Source organism: Varroa jacobsoni, unplaced genomic scaffold (assembly GCF_002532875.2).
Source record: "Varroa jacobsoni isolate VJ856 unplaced genomic scaffold, vjacob_1.0 scaffold_824, whole genome shotgun sequence".
NCBI lineage: Eukaryota > Metazoa > Arthropoda > Arachnida > Mesostigmata > Varroidae > Varroa > Varroa jacobsoni.
The window spans coordinates 130,146-154,622 of NW_019213726.1; the positions used below are offsets into that span (position 1 = coordinate 130,146).

The window sequence follows — 24,477 nt, forward strand, 5'->3', positions numbered from 1 at the left end:
GCTCCAGTCAGCAATTGACTCACACCTTCAAGTTGGTTCGCGTTTGAAGTCTGAACGTCTATATGTACGCAAATACCCGCCTTGACTAATAACCTACCTCGGGTGATACGCGTATTCGAAGCGTCGTGGAGGGCAACGAAGGCGCAAACCTGTTCCACTGACCAATCAAACGGATCGGTGGGCAATGCTCTTACAGGCCCCGGCGGGAACAACAGTGTTCGTTGTGGCATCGTTTAATCCTCACAAAGTCTTAAGAGAACTACATCTCACGAAGAAATAACCTGTGAATGGATGCGTAACCCACGAATAACAAACAGTGAGCTTGAAAATACAGTAACCAAGACTATGTGTTTCAAATAGCTGGCGAACCTAGTACGTCAAACTTGATAACACCACAATAAATGTTTCTCATAGTTTGCGTTCATATTGCTATACATAGACTTTAATGCGAATGTATTATCACAAAACACGTCGACACAACTTCTGGATTTCTGCAAGACTTTATACTAATACGCATCCTAGGCCTGCACAGGTCGCAGTTACAACTTGAGTTTTGTACCGAATGTGATAGGAATTTGGCCGGATCGTGAATTGTGCGCGTCAATTCTTAATAACTCATATGCGACGAACCGAGCTCACATCATCGCTAGATCAAAATAGAATTATAAGAATGTAGAAATGTATTGACCCCGTCAACAACATTTTTTAGCTGCTTATTTACCCATTTGTTACGAATCTGTGATACATCTTTATCTGCTATAAAAATCAACTATTTTCATTTGTGATACTGGTTCTTACATTGACAAACTGCAATTTTTCGTACCTCTGCTCTATACGAACTATTTAGAAAACCTATGTAACTTCCTTTTTATTATCCAAGAAAAATCACCGTTTCACTGGCTCATCTCTAACAAAGTGGGTGTTCAGTCTACAGCGCTCTGAGACCCTTCCCGATGAGCGTCCGCTAAACAGAAAGTGCTAACTACTTTTTATTGCAAATAGAGACATCTTTATTTAAAAAAAAAAAAAAAAAAAAACATGATTAACTTCGGTCCAAGTTTTGTTGTGTAACAGTAATGATAGTTTTCATGCAAAAAGATTTTTTTAGAAATATTATTAAACTCTGTCATTATTGTAGGCGATTGAAATTTTCCCGCCAACAACGACCTTCCAGTAGTTTCGATTTACTGTTTGCAGCTCTCATTCTGCTGAGAAGTGCCGAAGTTTAGGGTGCATTATCTGCGCCAAGTCTGATATCGAATTTTCGCAGTCCATTTGTGTGCGGTGCCTGCCTTTTGTGCCAGGAGAAATGGTCGACTACAGCAAGTGGAAAAAGATTGAGGTAAGCCGTTAATATTAGACCCACATGACATACTTCGTAACTCCGAGATAGCAGTACTGTCTATGAATAGTAATATTTAGGTACTAGGATAGCCAGCTGCACTGTTTCCGGCAACTGCGCGCAAGAAGTGTCGCTTATAATGAACTCTTTGCTATTATTCTGATATCTGAAGTATTATTAAAGGTTTTTTTTATCGAAGTTGTAGAACTGAAAATAACTACATGTATAACTACTTGCGGGCGTAGCGCTGATATCAATTCAGGAAAAGCAGTTTTGAGTACACGCGATTCGGAGCTTTTCAGTGTTTTCGTATTACATTTCTGTATAATTCTTGAACTTTACCATTTTATTACTGGGGTTATGAATGCTGTTGACAACGCTTTCCTGAACGGTCGGGTGCGGGGTTCCGACATCAAGAGTGTTAAGACTATATATAGAACGTTCTCGATAATACCGGTTAAGTCTACAGGCCAGTCAGTAAAATTAAGCACTTAATTTCGACTCGAAATTTTAAGGTTTTTTTAATATCTGGGTATGGTGTTCCCTCTGCGACTACAAATAACATTTATTTGCATTATGTGCAAACATTTTTCGCGAAAGTTTTATGAAAGCATCATTTTTAAGTGGCATCTAGTGTTATTGTAGCATTTGAATGCCAAGTAAGTAGCTTTGTGTGAAGTAGCGTACTGTAGTGGCGCAATATTAGAGACATAAGGGAACGTCTCTTCAATGTCTGCTTAAGCCTATGAGATACGACTAAGGCCGAAATGAGGTCTAATTGGTTTCGTCTACCTTAAAGGTGTGAATGACGTAAGCGCAAGCCCACCTACTTCTAACAATTATTGCTATTACATGTTTAATGCACCACAGCAGGATTTTGTGCTATGGCTTTATTTCGCGTGCACTGACACTAGTGTTTTGTTTAGTCACTATGTACAGTGATACAGCAGACAGCTTTTAAGAAAGCTACGCATCGAGCTTCATTTCTTAATATTAAGGTTTTCATAATAATAATAATAAGTGTCGTTTTGCTGTTAAAAGTTAATAAATAATAAAATAAAAAGGTATCGTATGAGGGTTTCAATTAATTAAATGGGATATAATATGACCTGACATTGTTTGTAACTCTAAAATTGCTCGGTGGCGAGAGCGATCAGCGAATCGACCTGTCGGTATTATCATGGTGCATGCTTCACCGAAAATTCCTTTTTTAAAACACATTTAAGCGCCCATCAAACATCGATGAAAATTTTAACCTATGTAAATCTAATCCGATCATAACCTTTTGGGAGCTCCATAGAGTATCCTGTATCAATTAGGAACTTGATTTTACATTCAAGGACATTTTTACAAGGACAGTCAGAACGTTACCTGAAAGAAAGCAAGGCAACGAAAAAAAGCTTTCAATTTTAGTTGGCTACAGTGTTTAAATTTTAAGCTAATCTATGAGGTTAGGTGTCTAGCATTTGAACAGATTTACTCAACTTTGCTTATTCGTTGTATTTTACGTAGTTTTTTTACTATAGGTGATACTATTAGTTTAACATTAGGTTGTAGGTTGTTAGCTGAAAAATGATCTTCTTCGCTCTCTTCGCTCATGTTTCTTTTCATAGCTTTTAATTTGGTTAGCTGATAGGAAACTCTCCTTTATAAAAACCTTCTAATAAGATTGGTATGTAACCAAAAAAGCGCACTCGACTGGGCAAATTCGATCAAAAGGCGGGTTGAAAGAGAATTGTTGGGTAGAGAAATTGACATAGATTCTTTGTAGGCAAAACAAACTTATTAGTTGCTCTTACAGCATTTTGAAATCGGCAAAAGAGGTCAAGGTTCACTCTCATCAAACTGAGAAATGAGAAAGAGGTTTTCAATTGCATATGACATTTGCCCACCAGCAAATTGAGAATTTCCCCTGCGTCACTGCTTGGATTATGTTAACTAACCCATGAGTTCCATGGATTAGTTAACTAAACATCCTACGATGATGTACTTTGCAGGTATCAGATGACGAAGACGAGACTCATCCGAACATCGACACTCCTTCACTCTTTAAGTGGCGCCATGAAGCTAGAGTCGAACGTGAAGCTGACTTCAAAAAACGAAAACAAGATTGTTTGGAGCGGCTAAAACGAGCTGAAAAAGAATTAAATGAGGCGAAGAAAGCGTGCGAAGGACTCAGCGGTACGAAGTCGTCACTGGGTTTAATATGCTGTTTATACTTTTCAACACAAAGTATAAATTTAGTATTATAATTAATATCAAGCCATTGACTTCAATTCTTTATTGGCTTTTTTCATTTCTCATTGTTAGTTATATCGCATCAAGCACAAAACTGTGTATTATAAGGACATAATAAAGAATTCAGAAATCAGAGTATTTTTTGAGAAGTTAAAGAAATTAATCACTCGTGGAAACGAATGGTTATTATAACATGTTTCTGACTGATCGTGTAATCGTTCTCGTGCGCCGCATTCTTTCAGGTAAAGAATTGGATGCAGCAAAAAAGGCTATGTTAAAGGTCTCTAAAAAACACAAAGAGTGCTTAGAAGATAAGACGAAGATAGAAAAGGAAGAGAGGGTGAGTAGAGTTTTTATCCAATACTTGGCTATGAAAAAGGTGTTTTAGCGTATCCAATTGCTATTTTAAATGCCTTTATACCTAATTCGATAACGCCTCGCGCTATCCTTTCTTAATATTCGATGCTAGATTGCAAATCGTGGTTCAGCATATAGTATTGAATTTTATTCGTTGAAATGCATTTTATTAGTTTGATAGAACCAGGTATTATTTTTGAATAACATCAGTGCGCTAGACTTAATATTGTAATTGCTTTTGCCATGTAATTTGCAGCTTCAACCGCTAAATGTTGACTCGCTTTCAAAGGACGGCTTCCAACGCACTTACTTAAACAAGCCTAAACCAAAGGACAACTCAATCGATAACCTGCCTGAAGAGGAAAAAGAACGTCTTCAGAGGGAGTTCATAAATGAACACGAAAAGGAGATCAAACAGTTTGGAATGCTCAGCAAATTTGATGACTCGCGACGATTTCTCCAAGAGAAGCCGCACTTGGTCTGCGATTGGTCGAATAATTATTTAATTATTTGGTATGCGTGATTTGATGATTCACTGGACACGTTTTTGTTTTGTATTATTCTTTTACATTTCTTTTTGAAAAATCCGCGTGAAGTTTCGTGTTACAGGGAACTGTAGTGCTCTCAACAAAAAATCTACGGTATATAAAATGCAACTTTTTTAAAATGTCGATTTTTATTGTTAATTTGTCAACAAGTATCAAATAAGTCAATGAGTTCATTAGTTTGTATTAGCTGAAGTAAGTCTCTAACGGAATAACATTTGTTGGTTGGAAAAAAATGTATTGTTCCGCTGATGAATGTTGAAGAAAGATAGACGTCCTTAGACCTGCACTGAACCCGAAAATAGATCAAATTCATTTTTTGACGACAACGGCTTTGATCGTTTCTGGCATACCATTAATAATAAGCGATTAGTTACCAAAACTGTACGTTCTTAAGCCTTTTTAAGCCTACATAAATAAAACATGATCTGTTTTGTGTTCTACAACAAAAACATGCACCGATCTGAAAACCGTACTGGGCTTCATTTTTGTTTTAGGTGTCTTAATCTGGAAATGGAAGGAAAGAGCCAACTCTCTCAACACGTAGCCCATCAGTCTACTTGTCTGAATTATATTCTCGAACTCGGACGACAACTTGAAGTTGATCCGCGAAACTGTGTTAGCTCGTTTTTTAACCGTATCCAAAATGCGGACAAGGTAACGAGTTTTTACTGCTTTTAGAAAATGTAATGACCGAATTGTCTTAAAAATAATGAATGATGGCGCCCAAGAAAGAGCTTATTTCTGAGAGTTTGATCGCAACTGTTTAAATTCGACACTATACAAGGAGTTCAGCGCTAAGGTAGCACACGTGATAAATATTGGCGGTCTGCTGTTTTCGTTCTATGCTAATAAGACTTGCTTTTTCTGATTTCAAAATTAGGTTTATAAGGACATGTTTGAGGACGAACTGAAGGCGCTCAATGGGCGAATTAAGAAACGAGCACAAGAGAAGCTCGAAATTGCTGTGCGTGAAGCCGAAGAGGAAGAGAGGGAACAGCGAATGGGTCCTGGTGGCCTTGATCCCGTTGAGGTCTATCAGACGCTTCCTGAAGCAATGCAAAAGTGCTTCGATACCCGCGACCTGGAAATGCTGAAAGAGGTCATTTCGAAGTTGGACACCGCTGAAGCCAAGTAAGTACATCAGGTAACTGTGTGGTGAATAACGGAAATATAAAATGGAGTAGTCTATTTTTAGGTTTAAGCTACTGTTAGGAAAGGAAATAACTGAAGATTACATTATTTTTTGGTGCCTCTTATACCTGCCATACTTTTATTCTTGCCATATAGTTATTATTTAATGAGCTCACTCCCTTACGAGAAGCCAAAATTTAATAATGAGCTCACTCCCTTACGAGGAGTAAAAAATTACGATGCCAGAGTTCGCACGACAGTATTTTGCATAGATCTTAACAACTAGATCAAGTTAAGTGTAGAAGTCTGTCGATAGAAGAGGTCTGTCGAGATATACAGAATAATTTTGGATGAAAAAGGTTCCACTTCTATCGTGAAATATCTAAAATATATTGATCGCTACTGGTGCATCACTAAGTTCGAAAACAAGACGACGGACCGATAACATCAAAGCTTTTTTGCTATTATAATTTACCAGATTCTGTTTTTATTACATGTTAGCTATTTTGCTTTATGCTAGAATAGTTTATACTGGTTATTATGGGAATATAATACACATTTTTATTGAATTGTGAATATGCTGTATGTTGTAGTCTTTTGCCTAAATCAAGTCTTGTTGCCAGTTCATCTATAGGATTGCTTTTTCTTTTTAAGCGAGTTGTATTCCATAAATTCTGATGTATTCGTAAAAATTGTAAAATATGTATTCGCTGGATCTGAATGCGAAAAAGTGAAGATGGGTGGTAGACTTTTTTAAAAAAAATCCTCGCCATTTGGAATAATTGATTCGTAGTAGGCCTTCGACGTTTGCGGGACTAATGTTGTTAAAAAAAAAGCAAATCTACAGTTGTATAATTTGAAATGTTTCTATTTTAACGAAACCAGCTCGAAGAACAGTACATGACTTTGTTTATACATTGCTTACCTCAGTGAAGTAGACTTGGATTAAGATACTGCTAAAACTTCAAAAACACAATGTAATGTGACCTCGGACAATGCGTCTTTTTTGTTCTACAACTATATGTACAATAGCATTGTAAAAATACTGAAGACTTTTGCTGCTTGAGCGAATCAGTGGAACTACAGTAATAACAAATACAATAATTAACGATAGTTGACTCGCAATTCCTTAAACAGATTTCACATTGACCAACAGTATTGGATTATCGATTCATTTTGCTATCCATTGAAGCAACTTAACAGCACATAATAGTAATAGATAAACAGAAATAGATAGATGGGTATATTGAACTTAGTCAAAAAAACGGTAAAAACAAAAACGTGGGTGTGTGCAGTATATATAGTTATCAACAACAGATGAGCGATTATTTTTCTGTATTGGAATCCGTCACCTTCCGTTTACGATACGTATTTAATACGATTAACAACGGAGCAACAAAAGGACAAGTTCCTTGTTGTTCACATTTTTATCACCAGGCGTTGCGTAAGTTAGTGTCAGGAGCATCTCTTGGCTGATCATGCGAAGTTGCTCGTCTACTCAGTGAATTCTCGCGGACGACTAGCACTTGGCAATTATATGACACCGAATATTCGACGAAGGTATCGTTAGCAAATACGATTGATCTGTTAGCGACCTGCTTGTGTCGTAGCTTGCACAACAAACACTGTGCTCTTACGGCAAGAAAAAGCGTAGAACGTGGGCCGCAGCAAGCTTAGCTCACTCTAGTTAACCGTGTGAAAAAAAAATGAAAGTCTTCTTGTAACAAATACTTGCATTGGATCAGTCATCAGTCAAGTCAGACGATTTTTTCATTTTTTCGACTGGCGGCCGGCTACGGGCGCGAAGTTTTTTCACAAAAGTAACCTCGTTGTAGGTTCTTAACTCTGAGAACGAGCCAAAACATAGAAAATTAGACTAAATCGCCCTGGTTGATTTTTCGTTGTTGTGAATCGGTAGCGCGGTAGTGGACTTGCGGTAAGTAGAGAAAAAGTAAAGGTCGATCTCTTTGTGTCTAATTACTGGTCATTTAAAAGATTTAACTGTTCACGCAATATGAGTCCGATAGTAATGCTAGCCAGTGATGGATACCTATTGCTCATTCAATGATTTAACCGTATGCGTCACTTATTTTTATAGATGAAACGTTATGCACGGACATGCTGTTTAAATTGCTGCTATCCGTGAGTGATGTGTATGAAAGCGACTGAGTACTTCCGAGAACAATTAAGGGCTTATCTCGAAAAGCGAAGAACAGGACGAAAGTGTTCGTTCTAAGACGTAACTGCCTTCAATACCATGATTCAAGACATCGCATACTTTTTCTAAAAGCTTACGTTAAGCATAAAACTACAAGCGTCAACGGGGCTAGTTTTGGTTCTGTCATATGTAGTGTGGAAATCCAGACGCATTACTGTGTATATCGTTTCATGTACATGCTGACATAATGTTTGTTTTCTTTGTTCATTTGTCTTAAGACACTGTTTTAGATTCATGATCTAAATCAAGTGGCCGCATTGGTTTATTGGCACGCCAGTGAAGACTGCGCAAATATCTTGTGCATTTCCTGAATGGTTCGGTTGTTCAAAATGTCTGAATACATCTATAATATTTGACCCATGATTACTGAAACATTTGGATCAAAAACAAAAATACGACAGCTCATCTGTGTATGGCACTGTAAATAGTTTACTACCGCAGCAAACGTGTACCTATTTATTCATTGTGTTGCTCAACCAAAACAGTGACAATGACGATAATTAACTATCGTTGACTTGTCCGCAGTGTTTTACGGTATTTGTTTACTATATTTATCAAATATTTCCGTTAGGTTTACTGTTCTTGTGTTCGTACGGCTCTATCGTTCTTCCGCTATTCGTACAGTTGCTCGTCATGGTGTCGTTTTTTTATCCCGAATAAGCTGTGCCACATTTTCTACAATATTTACGCATGTGATCCAGCTACCGGTATCGGCTGCAATAGCAGACAAAAGTTTCGTGAAGCGTGAGGCGAAAGATGACACATGCACATAAATTCGTATGGGCGCGCAGTTATCTGCATTGCGTTTTATCAACCAGTACCACACGTACTTCGGTGTGGTTACGACATATAGGTGTATAGAATGTTGCTTCTGCGATGTACTTACCACAATACATTCACACTAGTATTTGTATATCTATATAATTTTGCCTTTACGTATGGCCGTTACTGTCATGGTTATTTTAATTACACAGATTCGTAGCTCCTTATTAAAGCTGAGATTATTTGGAAAAAGTGTTTAATGATACAGTGGATATTGTAATCGTGGAAGGCTCTCTCGTCATTTGTACATACGCTAGTGCTGATGACGGCAGTCGTCTCCTTCAGTGTTTTATCCTGTTTTCTCTACGGCAGCGGTGCCCTTCGTTCCACGTGTTCCTGTTGTCATTTCATGCCTGCTTCGATATGCTTGTGTAAACCATCTTGTTGTTGTTGTTGCTGCTGTTGTCGTACGCGGTTTATTGTGTGCGTGTTTGTTCGCAATGAAGGTTCACACGCTTGACAAGAAACACCGCATTACGATCGCGATGAATCCACTGCTGGTTGATCTGTTGGACTGATATGGGCCAAGCCAAATGCCAAGTGAGGTTAATAAACCCACCCAATGAGCAAATGCTCTAGCCTGCCTGCTTGACAGCCAGCAGCGAAGCAAACGCGACCGGAAGGGGGATTTTTTTTAGATTAGAAACGCAAAAACTGGAAACTAGTGAACAAGCTGAGCTTTTAAGGCAAACGAATATATATACTAATTACAAAAAACTAAAACACAACGTCGCAGGCCAATAGCAATGTGAAATATAAACGGTAATTTAAAGAGCGTTTCCTAAATAGAATCAAAAAATCCTGGTCGCTCGTTAACTATTTTCTTTATTTAGCAATATATAATATTTAGCTTATATAGCCTTATTTAGCTACGTTGTGCTGCATATTTTTCAGTGTGTTTTAAACGATTCTGTAAATGTTTGGCTGCAGTTGATTACACCTATTTGATATGCAGTATCCGTCGAGAAAAAAATCATCCTAATTATAGTTCTAATCTTCGAAATAACCTAACACTTTGCGATTCTATAGAGTAACACTGTTAAAGTAAAAAAAAAAAAAAACAAAGAATAAATACATACATAGTTTGAAACAGCAAAGAGATCGGTCCTGTTATTTTGCTGATTGTTTAAAAGTAAATAAGATTTGGAAATAAGAACTGGAAAGCAACAGGGTAGAGGTATTCATCTTCCAGTGCAGACAGTTTGTCGCCGTGTCGTTAATGGCTATCGCTATTTGGAGATGACGTGTGTACTATTATACATCTACGTATGTACCTAATACGTAATATCTAATTCGTATACATACTATGATCATCCCAATCAGTCAATTGTCGAAGCACATAGTAGCTATCGCGGCACTGCCGTTATGGGTAAACATCTCTAGACACGGCCAAGACTGCCTAACAGCAAAAATGGATAACAACAAATATGACCGGCATCAGTAGAAATAATTACTGGCCATGTATGTCTTCACCATTGAGACGACTTCGTTAAGGAGTCTGGAAGAGCCAAGAGGCTGTGATTTCTTCGGTTATAAATATGCGATACTACCCTTGAGCGGATACGTTACAATAACATGCAGCAGCCGAATGCCATCGTCATTCATTATGAGGGAAACATGCATGCACCGATATGTCATACTGATTAATAGTAACGTTAAAGGACTGAAAGGAACCAGTAGGAAAAAATGCAAGGCGAGCATTGGAAAAAATTGCACTCAGGAGGTCGTCGAAACGAAAGCTTTTAACCATGTGTGTGCTTGCGGTAGTGGTGGGATCTCGTCACATCTACCAATGCGTATCGATTCTACGAATGTAAATTTCATTAGCCTTGTTTTAGAAAAGTTTTGTTAATGTAGCAGCCAGTTAATGATATCTCATGCTGCATACAGTTAAATGCTGTTAACGTACATCAAGAATAAACAAGCAGTTTTTTGGTTAATTCGGCATAGATACACTCATCGCGTGCCCTTCATCAACAGAACAATGGGCGAAGTCGTTCGCCAATCTTGCAACTGTGTAGGATCACGTTTTAATGGCATCCTGCTCTCCGTCGGCTATAAATGTAAATCAGAATTTTGTCCCAACTTTTCTTTTATTAGATTTGTCTCTGAACTTTTGCTTCATTTTTACTATTTACCGAAAACATTCGTTGTATCCATTTACAACGCAATGGTTTTTACGGCTGTTTGAATCTTCGCAATGTTAATCTTCCTTGTTAAAATTCCATAACCCCGTATATTCATACGACCCTAATATTCGATCGTTACTACTACGTTGAGTATATGAGAAAAATGGCCCGTGCTGTGTACGTAACATTGTGTACTTCATTGTACATCATTGAATAAAAACCATAGGCAGATGCTATCTTGAGCAAACCCCCTTGCAATGACTACTAAGGCGCACATACGTTTTCTTAAATAAATTTTAAGTATCAAATGCCAAACATTGCATGGAAATGCTGCTATTGAAGTCGACGGGTAAATATTACCAGTGGCGAATGTGTAGAATCTCGTCGTGTCTTTCACGACATCTTGTAGCATATACCTTCTTATACCTTACGAAATTAAGAATCTCAAGGATTTTCATCCGCGAATCTGCGTGCTTCATCACGTCGTAGCCAATTCACCTCAATGAGTTAAAGGCACAGCAGCAGCAACGAAGAACGAACGTCTACTATCAGTACAATCATCATTCCGGGACGCCGCTATCTCCGTGCTTCTACTGCAGTGTTTGGTGCTTCTGGTGTTATTACACTGCTCCAAACTCAAATTATATCGCATAGCCTTCTGTGTTGATAGTGATACTATTGCCAAGTTTGTTTTTGTCGTGCTTTCTATCGCTCCAGCATTTGTTGCCCTTGATTTTATGAAGAGATGTTGTTACTCTTGTTTGACGGAACATAAAATTGTATTAAAACAATAAAAGCCTGCAGTAGTAAAACGCGCTGTTGAGAGCGATAAGCCTCCGTCGTAGCAGCAGCAAAACCAGCAGCAATGGCACCGAGACGGTTACGCAACGTTCGTTTCCCCCTGTAACACGAGGATGACAACGACGATGACAACAACAACAGATGTATCTGAAACAGCACTGCGAAGAACAAGCAGAAGATGCGATTAAAGACAGAAATGAATATCAAGTGCTCGAGCTAAAATACATCGTCGCTAGTAGAGATTGGTATCGCTGGTTAGTCCTTGCGTCGGCGACAGTGGCAGTGGCAGTGATGGACTTGGTTGGTTTTCCATTTTTCGAGTCCCCTACTACGGAATAAGAGAATAAAAATAGAAAAGCTCACTAATGGCAACGTGACACTGGTGTAGTTTTCCTGTTACCGGCTTTCATGCTTCTACAACAGCTCTTTAGCCCAATGTGTCCATGTTGGAGGGCAGATGTCGCCAATTAGTCAATTCGTTTTTGGCTTTTGATATATGTGTCATGGCGATAAAAAAATGATCTGCTTACAGATACTTTAGGAAACCACATAACCGGGATTAAGACGCACTCGATGGGCGAGGTCTTAGTATTTGTGATTATGGTTTGACTTTCAGGTACCACATGGAACGCTGCATTGCTTCTGGTCTTTGGGTAGCTGATGCTTCAAGCGCTAAGGACGATGACGATGAGGCAGGCGATTGTGCCAAGGGCGATCTAAAGGAATCTGCCCCGAAAAAAGGCAAGGAATCAAAAAACGAAGCCACTGGACAAGCTTCTTCATCAAAGGACGGAGCGAAAGGCGAAACAGAAGTAGCAAAATCGTCTAATGAAGGAACGGCCGCAGCATCAACTAACTGAATCATTTTCAGCTATCGATTCAGCTGTAGTCGATAAAAGATGATCGAATCAATGGTAATGCACTTCCATATAGAGGCATGTAAGTGCACCTAGGTATTCCGGGGCACTATCTCTTCTCCCCCGTATTGGTTGGTTATACATATACCCTCGAGCAATTATTAGATTTTCTGCTCTAAGTAATTCGAAGAACCAATGTACTACGGGAAGCTTACAGGAAGGGTCATTTAGGAAATGCGAATGTACGAGTAGAATATATAGTAACAACGGAAAAACTATATGTCGGTTTAATGGACAAAATGGTTGAGTACGATGCTACTTCCAATTAATTTACTTAAACTGCTGGCAATAATAAAGCGACACGTGCGAATAGATTCAGGCCCATGGTATTCTTAGTTATCCTTTTGCACGATTTAGTCAACGATGGCACAAGAAGTTATGGGACGGGAAGGCAGTACTGTAAGACGAGTCGAAGAGGATATTGTTGGCTCCACAAAAATAACATCTTCAATATACATATATATATATATACAAACAAATACGAAATATATTGTGCTGCATGTATTGCGGCCAGGTATATATTTTTGTGGGGAGGGTAAAGTTTGTGAGCTTGTCCGTGACTGCAATGAATAGCGTCCCTAAATTTTATTTTATTAATATTTATATATTCATTGTATTGTGACATGTCTACGGGTACACTTTTAAAGATGACAATACACATGATCTTCCAACATGCGGCGTCTTACGTCACAAAACGTCAGCTGGGTGCAGAGAAAAAGTTGTAATGTTTTCGTCAGAATTAAAGATGATGAGAGCCGTTGCGGATGCGCTGACAATGCATTGCCTACTAGCCGTCCTATTCTCGATAATTAAAAAGGTAGGAACAACGGGGTCATTATCTAAAATCAACATGTGAAATACACGGGAAGTACCAATAACCATGGCAGAATATTCGGAAATTTTGATAGTTTCAATACTATTACTGTCTATTTCTAACAGCTAAAATTAAGAGTAAGTTAGTCGAAGTACTACTACTCAAGATTACTGTGGATACGGGAAAAAAAAGAAAACAAAGAAAACTATAGTTGTGCCTAGCTGAATGGGAACAGGAACGCAGTCACATGACAGCTGCTGTATAGATACATTTGTGGAACTAAACGCGAAACGCGGGTCAAGAGATTACATTAGATGAACGAAAAGGAGCTTAACGGTAGTGTTAGGTAATGCAGAATTCAGAAGCGGTTGCTACAGTAGTGAAAGGTGTGTTGAGATGGGCTGCAATGTTAGTTCCTAGAAGGACAAAAAAGATTGCATCGATTCGATAATAATGTCAAATTATGTGAAAAAATGTTAAAAAAAAAACTTAACGAAACACAACATGAAGACACATAGATAGATAGATAAGAGTGCGCTAAGGTCAACTGACGTAACCTGAGAAAAAAAAACTGCTGTTGTATACACAATTTGTAAAAATAATACAAATAAATTAGTGAATAAATTAGTATATACATACTATCCCTGCATAACGGCAAGGCACTCGTTTCTTCATGTTGGAACGGAAAAGTAACATGCTTTGATAGAACGCTGTGAACGCAAGGAAGGATTTAAAAAGTTATTTAGCTATTCGATGAGTAACTGCAAATTCTAAGCGTAGAAGACAGTTTCTTTGGTGAATTCGCCATGATTCGAAATAAATTTGTATCGTTCCATTCGCGATAATCATACAATAGAGCTACAATTTCGTTTATTACACCCGTATGGAACGTAAGCAAGGGTTTACGTGTCTGAGAAATACAACTACTTATTTCCCTATACTAGACTACTAGTATTTCTTGGAAGGCTACCGCAATATTAGATTAACGTTAATCTATTAGGATCTTTTATAGCATTGTAGGGAACTGCTATGGCTTTGAAGAAATCTGAGTTTTTAGTTCCCTGCTGCTTCGTTAGCTGCACATGAATATTATATGAATGTGATCTGGTTAGGGACTGCTCTGGCTTTTTACATTGTTTTAGCTGTCACTGATTTCTATAAATTCTGTCAAAGCTGCTTTAATAACTGGAGGTCGAAAGTTTCTTCTGTCTGGAAAACTTCGACTTGCGACGAAAACCTTGCGATAGGTTTTTAAACTAATATTTAGTCAATTTCTAGGAAATATGCTAAAAGCAATCGGCTTATCTTTTATGCAGTGAACATTGTCATTGTCATGGCTAAATACCGAGGCTACACTTGCCGATGTTTAACTATCCAATATGTCTTACGTCAGTTTACTATTTCTGTTTTCAACTGAAGGTATAATACTTAAGGATGTTAAATAAAAATACATGATTTTGCAGTTACATTCAAGATCGTGTGCGGTTACATTCAAGATAAGCCGCTATAAACACTTATCAGAATAAAGGACAAGCCGTACGATATTGTCCATAACACCATTTACTTCCACAACAACAAGTCTCTTCAGACGCGTTTTGGTTGAAATAGGGTTTTTTACTCACAATATATTTTTTAGCATAAATGAAATATCTAATTGGAAGAATCAAATTGGACTACTACGCACAACAGTTTTGCTGTCAATATTTGTTTTCAAAGGAATTTACCCACTGCGATCTGAATGCCCGTGAACGTGTCAGTGCGTAATAGTAACAGCATTATAAACGTGTAGTACGAAATTCCAGGATATACGTAGGTTCGCTGATCTTCACATAATTTATCGAGTTGAGTTGATGTCCGTTGTGCCATTGCGACTAGACGATCATTATCATCGACATCATGACAATGATCATCATGCTAAATAGTTCCCAAGCCGGCTACCTGGCGGACGAGATGTTGAAGCATGCATGCGCAACTGTTACGTACCATCGACTGTCACCGTCACCTAGTATATTGCAATATCGTGAGCATTGATGGGCGCCCTTCCGCCATCCGCATGTCTGGTTTTGGGTCCGTTTGGTTCTTATTCGTTTTCTTCAATGCTAAATGCTTCCGCGACAACTCTCTAGGATGAAAATACGAGGATAATTTATTGTTCGGTTACTACTGGCTATAGCTATTGAAAAGTCGCCGACAATCGGTGATTCGCTGAACACTGAACCGAAATTAGCAGTGGATGAATTAACGAATAGACTGAAGCAGTCAGGACCAAGGAAAACGCATTTAGCAAAATCAATATTAGCAATGCTTGTTTATTAGTTGGCACTTGACGTTGACTGGCATCGCCCCTCTAAAACCTGCTACAGATAAATTTTTGTAATAACTAAATTATATCAGTGCTATTTCAGCGCCCTTGTGTTACTGACAACCGTTGCCATATATAGGGTAAACTAACGTTTTTTTCTGAGGCACATTCTTGTCTTAAGTGGTAAACTTGATTCTTCTTCGGTTTCTTACCTATACTGAACCCGTCACTGATTCTGCAACCGTGAGTTTGTTTTCAGTGCCCGATCCAGCCGCAAACTGCGTGGACTTTTGTTCTTAGTTAAACGAAGACATCGATGACCAACCAGCCGAAGTCAAGCGAAGCAAAGCTAATGAGAACAAAGACAGCATGTAGTAGTACCCCTTTGCTCGCTTATTTTCCTGCTACGGCAGCCTATACATCCGTGGCCTCTTGAGAACTTGCCACAACCATCACTATAGCTATCACTTTTGCTTTTTTGCTTCTACAGTCGAAAACCTGGGCAGGACCGGCCGCTAACCAGCAAGCAACTATCCTATGCAATCCTACCTGGTTGATTGGCGTCCTTCTGCTATCATTGTATCACTATCAATAAACCCAGACACACACATAGACACGCACTTTCCGCGCGCAATCAGAGTAATCACGGACCAGCGGAGCGAGATTACTATTACAAGCGGTAGTAGCAGCCTGCATAGGCGAGGAAGACCCAGACCCGGTTTATACAATACGAAAGTCAACAAAGAAATAGAGAAAACGCACGCATACTTAGTCAGACAACAAACTGTTATCATTTATTTGATTATATCGTTTTTTCACTCTCCTCTCTTGTTTTTTTATTTATTATTACCGTTATCGTTTTGCTCTGCATTTTTTAATTCTTGCTTCAATTTTTTGTATTTTACTCGGCTGATGACCCCTCAAATAGCTAGTCAGCTGGCTTCCATTTCAATATATTGGTTTATTTCCCATTTTTCCGTATCGCACGTCTATCGTCATAGAAAATCGCGGCGGTGGCAGTGACAATTTTCTGCTGTTGTCATGTTTGTTTCAATCGGATCGGTGTAGCCAAATACTTGTTGCCATTTCTCCGTTCGAGACACGCACATAGTGCGACAGATACCACCAACAGCCAACGGTGGGCTACGACGATGTCCGCAGCAGATACACAGTTGAGTTGGTCATCATTGACCACCGCGATCACTAGCGCTAAGACTGCTTATTGTTGCTGGCTAGTTTTTATTATAAGATGTTCTTTTTTCAGACTGTTCAATCTTTTCACATCGTAATCATGATTCTTGTATTCGTATTTCCTCTAGTCATCATCATCAGCGTCTCTGTACAGTGGATCACTACAGGCAACGGCGATGCCGCCTCGGCACGGCCGCGTCCGTCTATTTACAAAAAAAAAGTGTGTAAACCTGTATGCCAATGTGTGTATATTTGTTTCATCACGAGGCTACATTTGTCCGTATGTATAGTATGTGTTTGTCTGTTCTTGTTGTTGTGGGCGTATCTGTGTGTCTGTGTGTATGACCATCAGGGTACTTTACCGTCAATGGTTCAATCACCGCTGCTATCTTGTGATCATCATAATAGATCTGTTCTGCCGCGAATCTTTTTCGACATCTGCGTTTTCCCTATGCTCCCACTTTTGTTTCGCCATATGTCACCCCGTTCACTATACCCCTTTTCGTACTGATCAATTCAATAAACATACAAATTTAACTTTTTATTTTTTAATTTAATTTAAAATTTAACTTTGCTACGTATTGGTACCACATGCATGCATGCATGCATGTATGGGATAAAGCATATTTTTTTAGTTTTAAAACGCTGCCTCTTCAATTCACAGAATCAAATTTACCTCGCGTCTCTCTATTTTCCCTCTATCTCTAACCTCTATTTTCGTTACTTCTAGATCCGTCGTCTAAAGTCCAAAACACGTCTAAAAGTCACCCCTATATGTGTACCTTCCAACTACATTTGTAAATTTCCCTCATATTTTGCATCCTTCTGCCAGCTTCGGCTACCTTTTATTGTTATATGCACCTCGTTACTCTTTTTTTGTATCATACGTTTTGAGTGGCTTTAGTTCCGTTATACTATGTACAATAAGTTGGAAAAATAGCGCGACGGTTATTATGCGTCGAAGAATCGTATTTGCAATTAATACGGTATATGCCATTTGTCTTGCGATGTCGACCTATTGTCGACAATTGAGTTGATTCATTTACACAATTAAATTTTGTGAGTTATAGCCATTTTCTCTAGCGTTCCTTGTTAATTAGATTACTCGTCTTCTTATATGAAGTACTATGAACAAGAAAATTGGCGCTATCGTAGGGGTTGCACAAACGAGACATGCGTTCTTTCGAAGTGCGTTGCGACGCCAACCGGTAGCGTCTTAATAGCATTTATTAATGTATTAACCTTATGGGGGCAATTCAAGAACATTTCGACGGGATGATTCAGTAGTGGGCAATGCAGGAGGGGAGCAAGGGGATGAGGTGGAATTCATAGTTGTCAATCACGTGGAAAATCGGACTGATAGAAACTATTCCTCATCTTTATGTCTAGGCTACCATCATCAACGCGGTTTATAGTTATCGTATCTTTCTCATTGTTACTGTGCGATGTCTCATAGGGATATGAGGACGTTGCGAGAAAGTGTTCAAAATATTAGTGGTGCATTGTAGTTGTGAGGTTACCATTATATATTGTTGCTGGAAGTTTTTGGTCTTTGTAGAGATTCTCATTTTCGTTTATATTCTTAATTAGATATCTGTTTCGTATCAACTGTATAAATATCATATAGAAGGAAAAGCTGTGTGTGGAGGCAAAATCTCAATTGTGGTAAGGGGTTTCACTCTGCTACCTGCTACCCTTTTCCAATGTGTACATTTGTTTGTATCTCTTTCCATGTCATTTCGAAATATTGAATGGGTAACTTCTCTTTTGTTACCGTAATATAGAGAAAGTTCACAAACGGTGTGATTGCAGCAGTTACAGACTGATATCGTATTGAATGCTTTATTCAATAATTGTAATGAATGTTTGTTGTTGGTTGTTGTCGTCTTGGCAATAGTAAATGAATGTGTGAGCTTGGAATCTTTGTCTATGGGGATTTGTCAGTGGTCGATTATTTATAATTCTTTCGTGTACGTTCTTTCTATAATTATCATCAGTATCATCATCAGTATTATAGTAAAAACTAGGTCGAAAGTGCTCGAAAGTCTCACTGTGCTATTTACATAAAAGGTATCATTACGTCTGTCCACTTTTTGGTGGCATCGAGGAAGTTATCCGCCTCAGATGAACATCAGAATCACCTCGTCCTATACGTAGTTGTTCGGTTTACTAGTAACCCCTCGAGACGATCGACTTTGGAAGCAGCGTTGACCCAGCTGGAGCTAATCGGTTCACGTCGAACCATTAAAAGTCACTTCCAGCATCTCTCCTTTCTTTCAGCTGGCCAAACCACAGAAAACCCTTAAGGAACTGTTTACCTCATAGAAACAAAAATAACGACATTTTTACATTCTATCGAGTGCGCTCGTTAGTTTAGAACGCCCGAAATGTTTCTCAAAGTGCTCCAAGATCGAACGTCGCGGGCGGGTGAAGTCAATGGTGACTCGAATCGAAAATATGCGCGCTTGAGGAAATCCAGAAATGCGCACATTGAACTTCTTGTAAGTTCAATGTGCGCATTTCTTCATTTTTTCTTCAGCTGGCTGAGTCAAGTGACAGACTTAAGTACATACAGGAAGGTCCCAATTATCTGTTTTGTTTCTTTGTCTAAATCTCTTAGTCATTTACACTCTTGTTGTCTCTGGCATGTTTATAAAACGTATGCTTTACTCGATCTCTGCACTAATTTTATTTTTCAACTTCACGAAAGCTTTTCGAAAGCAATGTATTCAGATGTTCTCGTACCTTCTTTCCCCTTAGTTTCTTTTTCTGTGTTTATGTACAAAATCTACAGAACAAACCCGAAGAGCCGGATCTAGGCCGTATATATATATATATATATGTTTGTAGTACGGCCATCGAGATTCGACTAGGAACAATAAATAAACAAAAGAATTTCTTTAATAATCGTCTTTCATCTTGTTCTTTGCCCTTTCCTCTCCTTCTTATTATAGCAAGATAATAAGTAATAATAACGACAATTATCATTGTAATAAATACTGGAGACTGCGCGTTGGCAACTGCGCGATCACCATACGGAACATGGTCGCATGATCGGCAACCGTCCGAACGGTACCCTCGAGAACGCATCATTTCATTTTCCTTCATTATATTATGATTATTCCTTATGTTTCATTTTCTTTAACGTGGTAGTGTCACTGGCATTTAGTCGTCTACGAATGGTCGCCATATCTCCGCTTGCTTCTGACCGATCGAACTTAATCTCTCTCCTTGATACTTGCGATACTCCTTCATGGTCTCTAGACTTTAAGATTTGTTATTAGTAATTACTGTCTGTTCAATGATCTTGACGTATCCTTTAGGTATTTGCTTAACGTCTGTTTGCTGAATTTCATGGTCCTCTTCTTTTTCTCTAGTCAACACGTGGTTGTCATTATCATCTCTATGGTCGTTTATCGCTGTGGATGTGTGGCTATCCGCGTATCTGCCATGCCCGCGCCGCCTATTTTTAGTCTCCTGCACTCTGCCTATGCCTGCCAGCCTAGTGATTTATCTTCTGTCTTCCATAGTATCACAACAATATATACAACGACTATAGCTCCCTCCTGCTTCGGAGCCCGACTGGTGCCCTGCACCCGCCTTTGTGCTCATTTCCACTATTTGCTTCATTTCGATTGTTCCTGGCATTTATCTGCACTTATTTTCAGTAAAAACACCATAATCATCGTATCCTTTATGCACTAGAGTTGTTTAGCGCATACCTTGTGTTTTCTATACGGCATCGGTATCTTTTCGTTCTTAAATCTTGTTGTCCTTTTCGTCCTGTTCTTCACCTTGTTCGGGATATTAATACACATACAGCCCTTACGATCCCTCTCTGTGCCAGTTCAGCTTGCGCCAGGCGGCCGGCTTTCGAGCCAGCTTCGCCGTTTCTGCTTCGAACCGTTTCCTGCAGTCCTATATTTAAAACTTTTAAGATCGACGAAAAAGTAACGTTGTCAAGATAGTAACACCATTTATGTAGGCCTTCGCCGTTGTCACTGTAATGCTTCTAGCCCCCTGTTGAGGTTGCTACGGCGATGATAAAGCCGAACGTTGAATTCGGGCCACCCGAGCCCAACAGAACAATGCAGTCAATTTTTGCCCACAGATATTTTTACATTCCTCTTAATTTAGTGAACTCTTTTTCTTGTTTCAGCAGTCCTTTTCATCTGATCCATCACCACAGGAATCGTAACCGTCACACCAAACCTCCTTGGGTACACAGCGTCCATTGGCGCACTGGCGAAAGTTATCCCCGGCGCAGAAGGCGTCGCAGTTAGGCGGTTCGTCACTGCGATCACCGCTGGGACAGTCAGCAAATCCGTCGCAGAAGAATGTTCGGGGGATGCAGGTGCCGGCCAACTCGCATCGATGTTGGTCAGGCGGACATAGGCAGTTTTCTTCGTCGGAATCGTCCCAACAGTCGACGACGCCATCGCAACGTTTGCCGACGGGCAGGCACGAGGTGGCGTTGCCACAGCGGAAGTGTGTCCCCGACTCGAGGCCGGCGCACTCGCAATCGCGCTCGTCGCTCGAATCGTAGCAGTTCGTGTGTCCGTCACACCGGTTCGTGTCGGGGATACACTGGCCATTCCCGCACTTCCACTCGTCTACGTGGCAACCTACAGAATAGAAAACGTTGGTGAGACAAAAAGGGCGAAACAGACAGCACACACAAACAACAGTAATCGGTTAGATCACTACTAACTACTTGTAGACAAAAGCAATTTTCAATTATGTACTTATATAAGACCGCGGCAATAACGATGTATGCGCACCGGTACAAGCTGATTCGCTCGCTTATTGCACGGTTTTAGCATATTCTAATATAATTACGATTCGCTAACGCGTCTCTAGCTAATTCGACATAAACGGGTCCTAGCCCGAATAGTAAATAAATAGAGATCAAGCGATGAAATAACAGACGCCTAAAGACAAAAAGTGGGAGTTTTATGTGATGGTACAACTACTATCAGTCTATGTATAATGCATAACCCTGATATGCCGATGAGTATCAAAATGGAAACGATCACCGAAGACAAACACCAGCTATCGATGAGAAGCGATAATGTGACATTTAGAAAAAATATCACTATCCAATTATTATATTGGTAGTGCTCGCTCGTTCAGCCGATGCCATTCGACGCGTCTATGGTAAGGGCAGCCCCGTAAAGATAATTTTCACCCTGGTCGGATTACAATCTATCGTATGCGCAAGTGTTTGTCCGCGTTTTGAGCCTGGGTTCACACGGCCGAATGGATTTGGGTATCGTCGTCTCTGTAGGTTTTGGTCGTATCTTTCTAAACATCGTAAAGGTGATCACACGAAGATAAAGCTTGCTCTCGATTATTCGAAAACGCGACGTGTCTCAGCTCGTTAAGATACTATATGGTGTAATGTATATATGTATGCATGTATATATTATGGCGATGGTACGCCTTTGTCTCATATCATCGAGTCAATGTTGTCCATGTATAAGACTAGGATATGCCATTCGTACGTAAGCGTACGTAGCAAATAGTAACGCGCAAGATTTGTTCACACACGTACCTATACAGACACTATTTAAAGGCAATAATAGGGATAACATCAATAACAAAATTATTGATTTCGATACCTACTTTCATTTGGAAGGTCGCCATTCGTGCCGGTGCCGCCCGTAGCAGTAGCGGCTGCGCTCTTGTGAGCCGCCTCTGGAAGAATCGGCGGCTGTGGTTTAGGTATATCGCTGGGCGGTGGTGGAGGTGGGGCGGGAGTCTTGGTTTTGTTTGCCCCCGAGGGCTGTGCATTTTCTGGCGGACAGCGACACTCCTCAAACTCGACTTCTTTTCCTCCGGGACATAAGTCCCCGGCTCGCTGTGCGAGACATGTTCGCCGTCTCGATCGGACGCAGATCTGATCAGTCCGAGTGCATGATGACCATGCTGACCAAGCCGACCAGTGTGCAGAAGGCTGTGACGTCGACGTGGGAAATACCGTCATAGAACCTGCCTGGCGCACCACTGAGAATTTGAGTGAGCGAACATCGACCTGAAAGCCCGTGGGTAAATGCCCATGATCCTGGCGTAGCACGCCATAGAAGGCCTTACTGACTTCTGCTAACGAAACGCGTCTATTGAACGTTAGCCGCGTCTGTACGACCAAACCTTCACGAAAGCTTATAACTTGCGTGTGATTGTAGTCGTCCGACAGCTTTCCAAGGTAGAAAAGTTCATCCATCTGCAATAACACGAACACAACTTCTATGTTAGATTTGCATTGAGTCATTCAAACCGGTCTCTATACAGTATATTTATTTACTTATAGTCTTTTTGATGTACGTCGTGTTAATAAAAGGCACAGAGTAAGCTCGTATCGTAGTCTTTGACAATAGTTCACACAAGCAAAACCAATTGACTTGGTGATACTGTCTTTTTATGCTTGTGACAATAATATCCGGACATACTACATACATAAATATCAAGAACGCGTGGCGTCGTCTTTCAACCTGTGCTTAATTCGATCCTTTTTTTTCGATGGATATATACATGCCATCATCATCACATACATCACCCTCACGGGTCATTCTTTCATCATCATCATCTTTACGCAAAAGGTTTTTGTTTTACAAGTTCCACTTGTTGAGGCGAAACGTTGTCTGATTATAAATAACAAACACGATTGAGAATGACCCACAAAGTTAATTTCATTGTCTCTATATTCTTTCTAGTAAGCTATTGGGTCTACGACTATAGACCAGTCTACAACCAAAGCTGTTTTTCCTTTTACAGAACAAATCGACCCTCCGACAATCTGCACTGACACTGGGGGATCGAAACCGGTTGGCCATCATCAAGTACTAGCTGACTGTGCAAGGTCCTGTTCGCTCGTTTTTATCATTTGCTCTTTACTTTTCGTTCTCTGTGGGCTCTTTTTTTCCTGTCGCGTCAGTTCACTTTCGCCCGTTTCTCCCTTCTCTTACAACAAAGGACATCATATTTCAGCGGCACATGACGGCCGAATTGACCGTGGCCTGTCGAGGACAAGATATGTTGATAGGGATAAATTGAGAGAATCGAGAAAAACGGACTAACTGGTGGTAGTTGGAAAATTGCTCGGTAGGGCCTATGAACAGTGGATTCTGTTAGAACACGGAAGAATCAAAAGGAGACTCACGAGACTGTAGCACACCGGGGCGGGAACTGAAAAAGAAACCGAGTTTGGAGAAAGCCCCCTGCAACGCAGACGACGAATAGTATAGAGCCGATGGGCTTGATGGCGGCTGTCCACTGTTCACCCAAAGAAATCAAAATGGAAGATGGTAGAACGACCGAAACACTGCTGTACTGTGGGACACCCTTTCCGGTAGTGCTAACGTTTTTCACGAAGTGCTTGCACGAAGACCGGTCCACAGGCCACCAACTTCTCTTCTAAGTGAGAAGGTGCAGCAACTAGCGTTAGCTCGTGAAGACATGTTCCGATTACATGGGTTACAAGTAAAGATGGCAGTTAAGAAGGGATGACAGCTGCTACAGTCGATGCCAAGAATGTGTAGCTAGCTGCCTTTTATTGCCATACTTATCTCATATCATCCGTTATTTTTTCTATTCAATCACACTTTGCTGATGAAAACCAACATCGGTCTTCGAATTGATGTTCATTTTCCAGCCAAACGTTCTAGCTT

The 24,477-nt window shown here is 39.9% G+C and overlaps 2 protein-coding genes across 2 annotated transcripts in view; one reads left to right on the plus strand and one right to left on the minus strand.

Annotated features, from left to right (window-relative positions):
- The first annotated feature begins 1,197 nt into the window (after positions 1 to 1,197).
- Positions 1,198 to 14,152, plus strand: Cdc37 (cell division cycle protein 37). Its single transcript, XM_022839818.2, has 7 exons — positions 1,198 to 1,342; positions 3,340 to 3,523; positions 3,823 to 3,920; positions 4,194 to 4,450; positions 4,980 to 5,139; positions 5,366 to 5,616; positions 12,203 to 14,152. The coding sequence occupies exons 1-7, from the start codon at positions 1,310 to 1,312 to the stop codon at positions 12,444 to 12,446; spliced, it is 1,227 nt and encodes a 408-aa protein (XP_022695553.1). The 5' UTR covers positions 1,198 to 1,309; the 3' UTR covers positions 12,447 to 14,152.
- A 2,232-nt stretch (positions 14,153 to 16,384) lies between these two features.
- Positions 16,385 to 24,477, minus strand: part of LOC111264159 (uncharacterized) — a 73,622-nt gene continuing 65,529 nt past the window's right edge. The window contains exons 4-5 of the mRNA XM_022839820.2: positions 22,436 to 23,033; positions 16,385 to 21,435 (exon numbers count right to left, since the gene is read on the minus strand). Of these exons, the coding sequence (XP_022695555.1) occupies positions 20,966 to 21,435; positions 22,436 to 23,033 (1,068 nt within the window). The 3' untranslated portion in view covers positions 16,385 to 20,965. The remainder of the gene's footprint in view (positions 21,436 to 22,435; positions 23,034 to 24,477) is intronic.

Coding starts and splice junctions, on each gene's coding strand:
- Cdc37 (XM_022839818.2), top strand. CDS start 1,310: ATGGTCGACTACAGCAAGTGGAAAAAGATTGAG. Junction 3,921..4,193: donor AGATAGAAAAGGAAGAGAGG/GTGAGTAGAGTT, acceptor TGTAATTTGCAG/CTTCAACCGCTAAATGTTGA. Junction 5,140..5,365: donor GTATCCAAAATGCGGACAAG/GTAACGAGTTTT, acceptor TTTCAAAATTAG/GTTTATAAGGACATGTTTGA.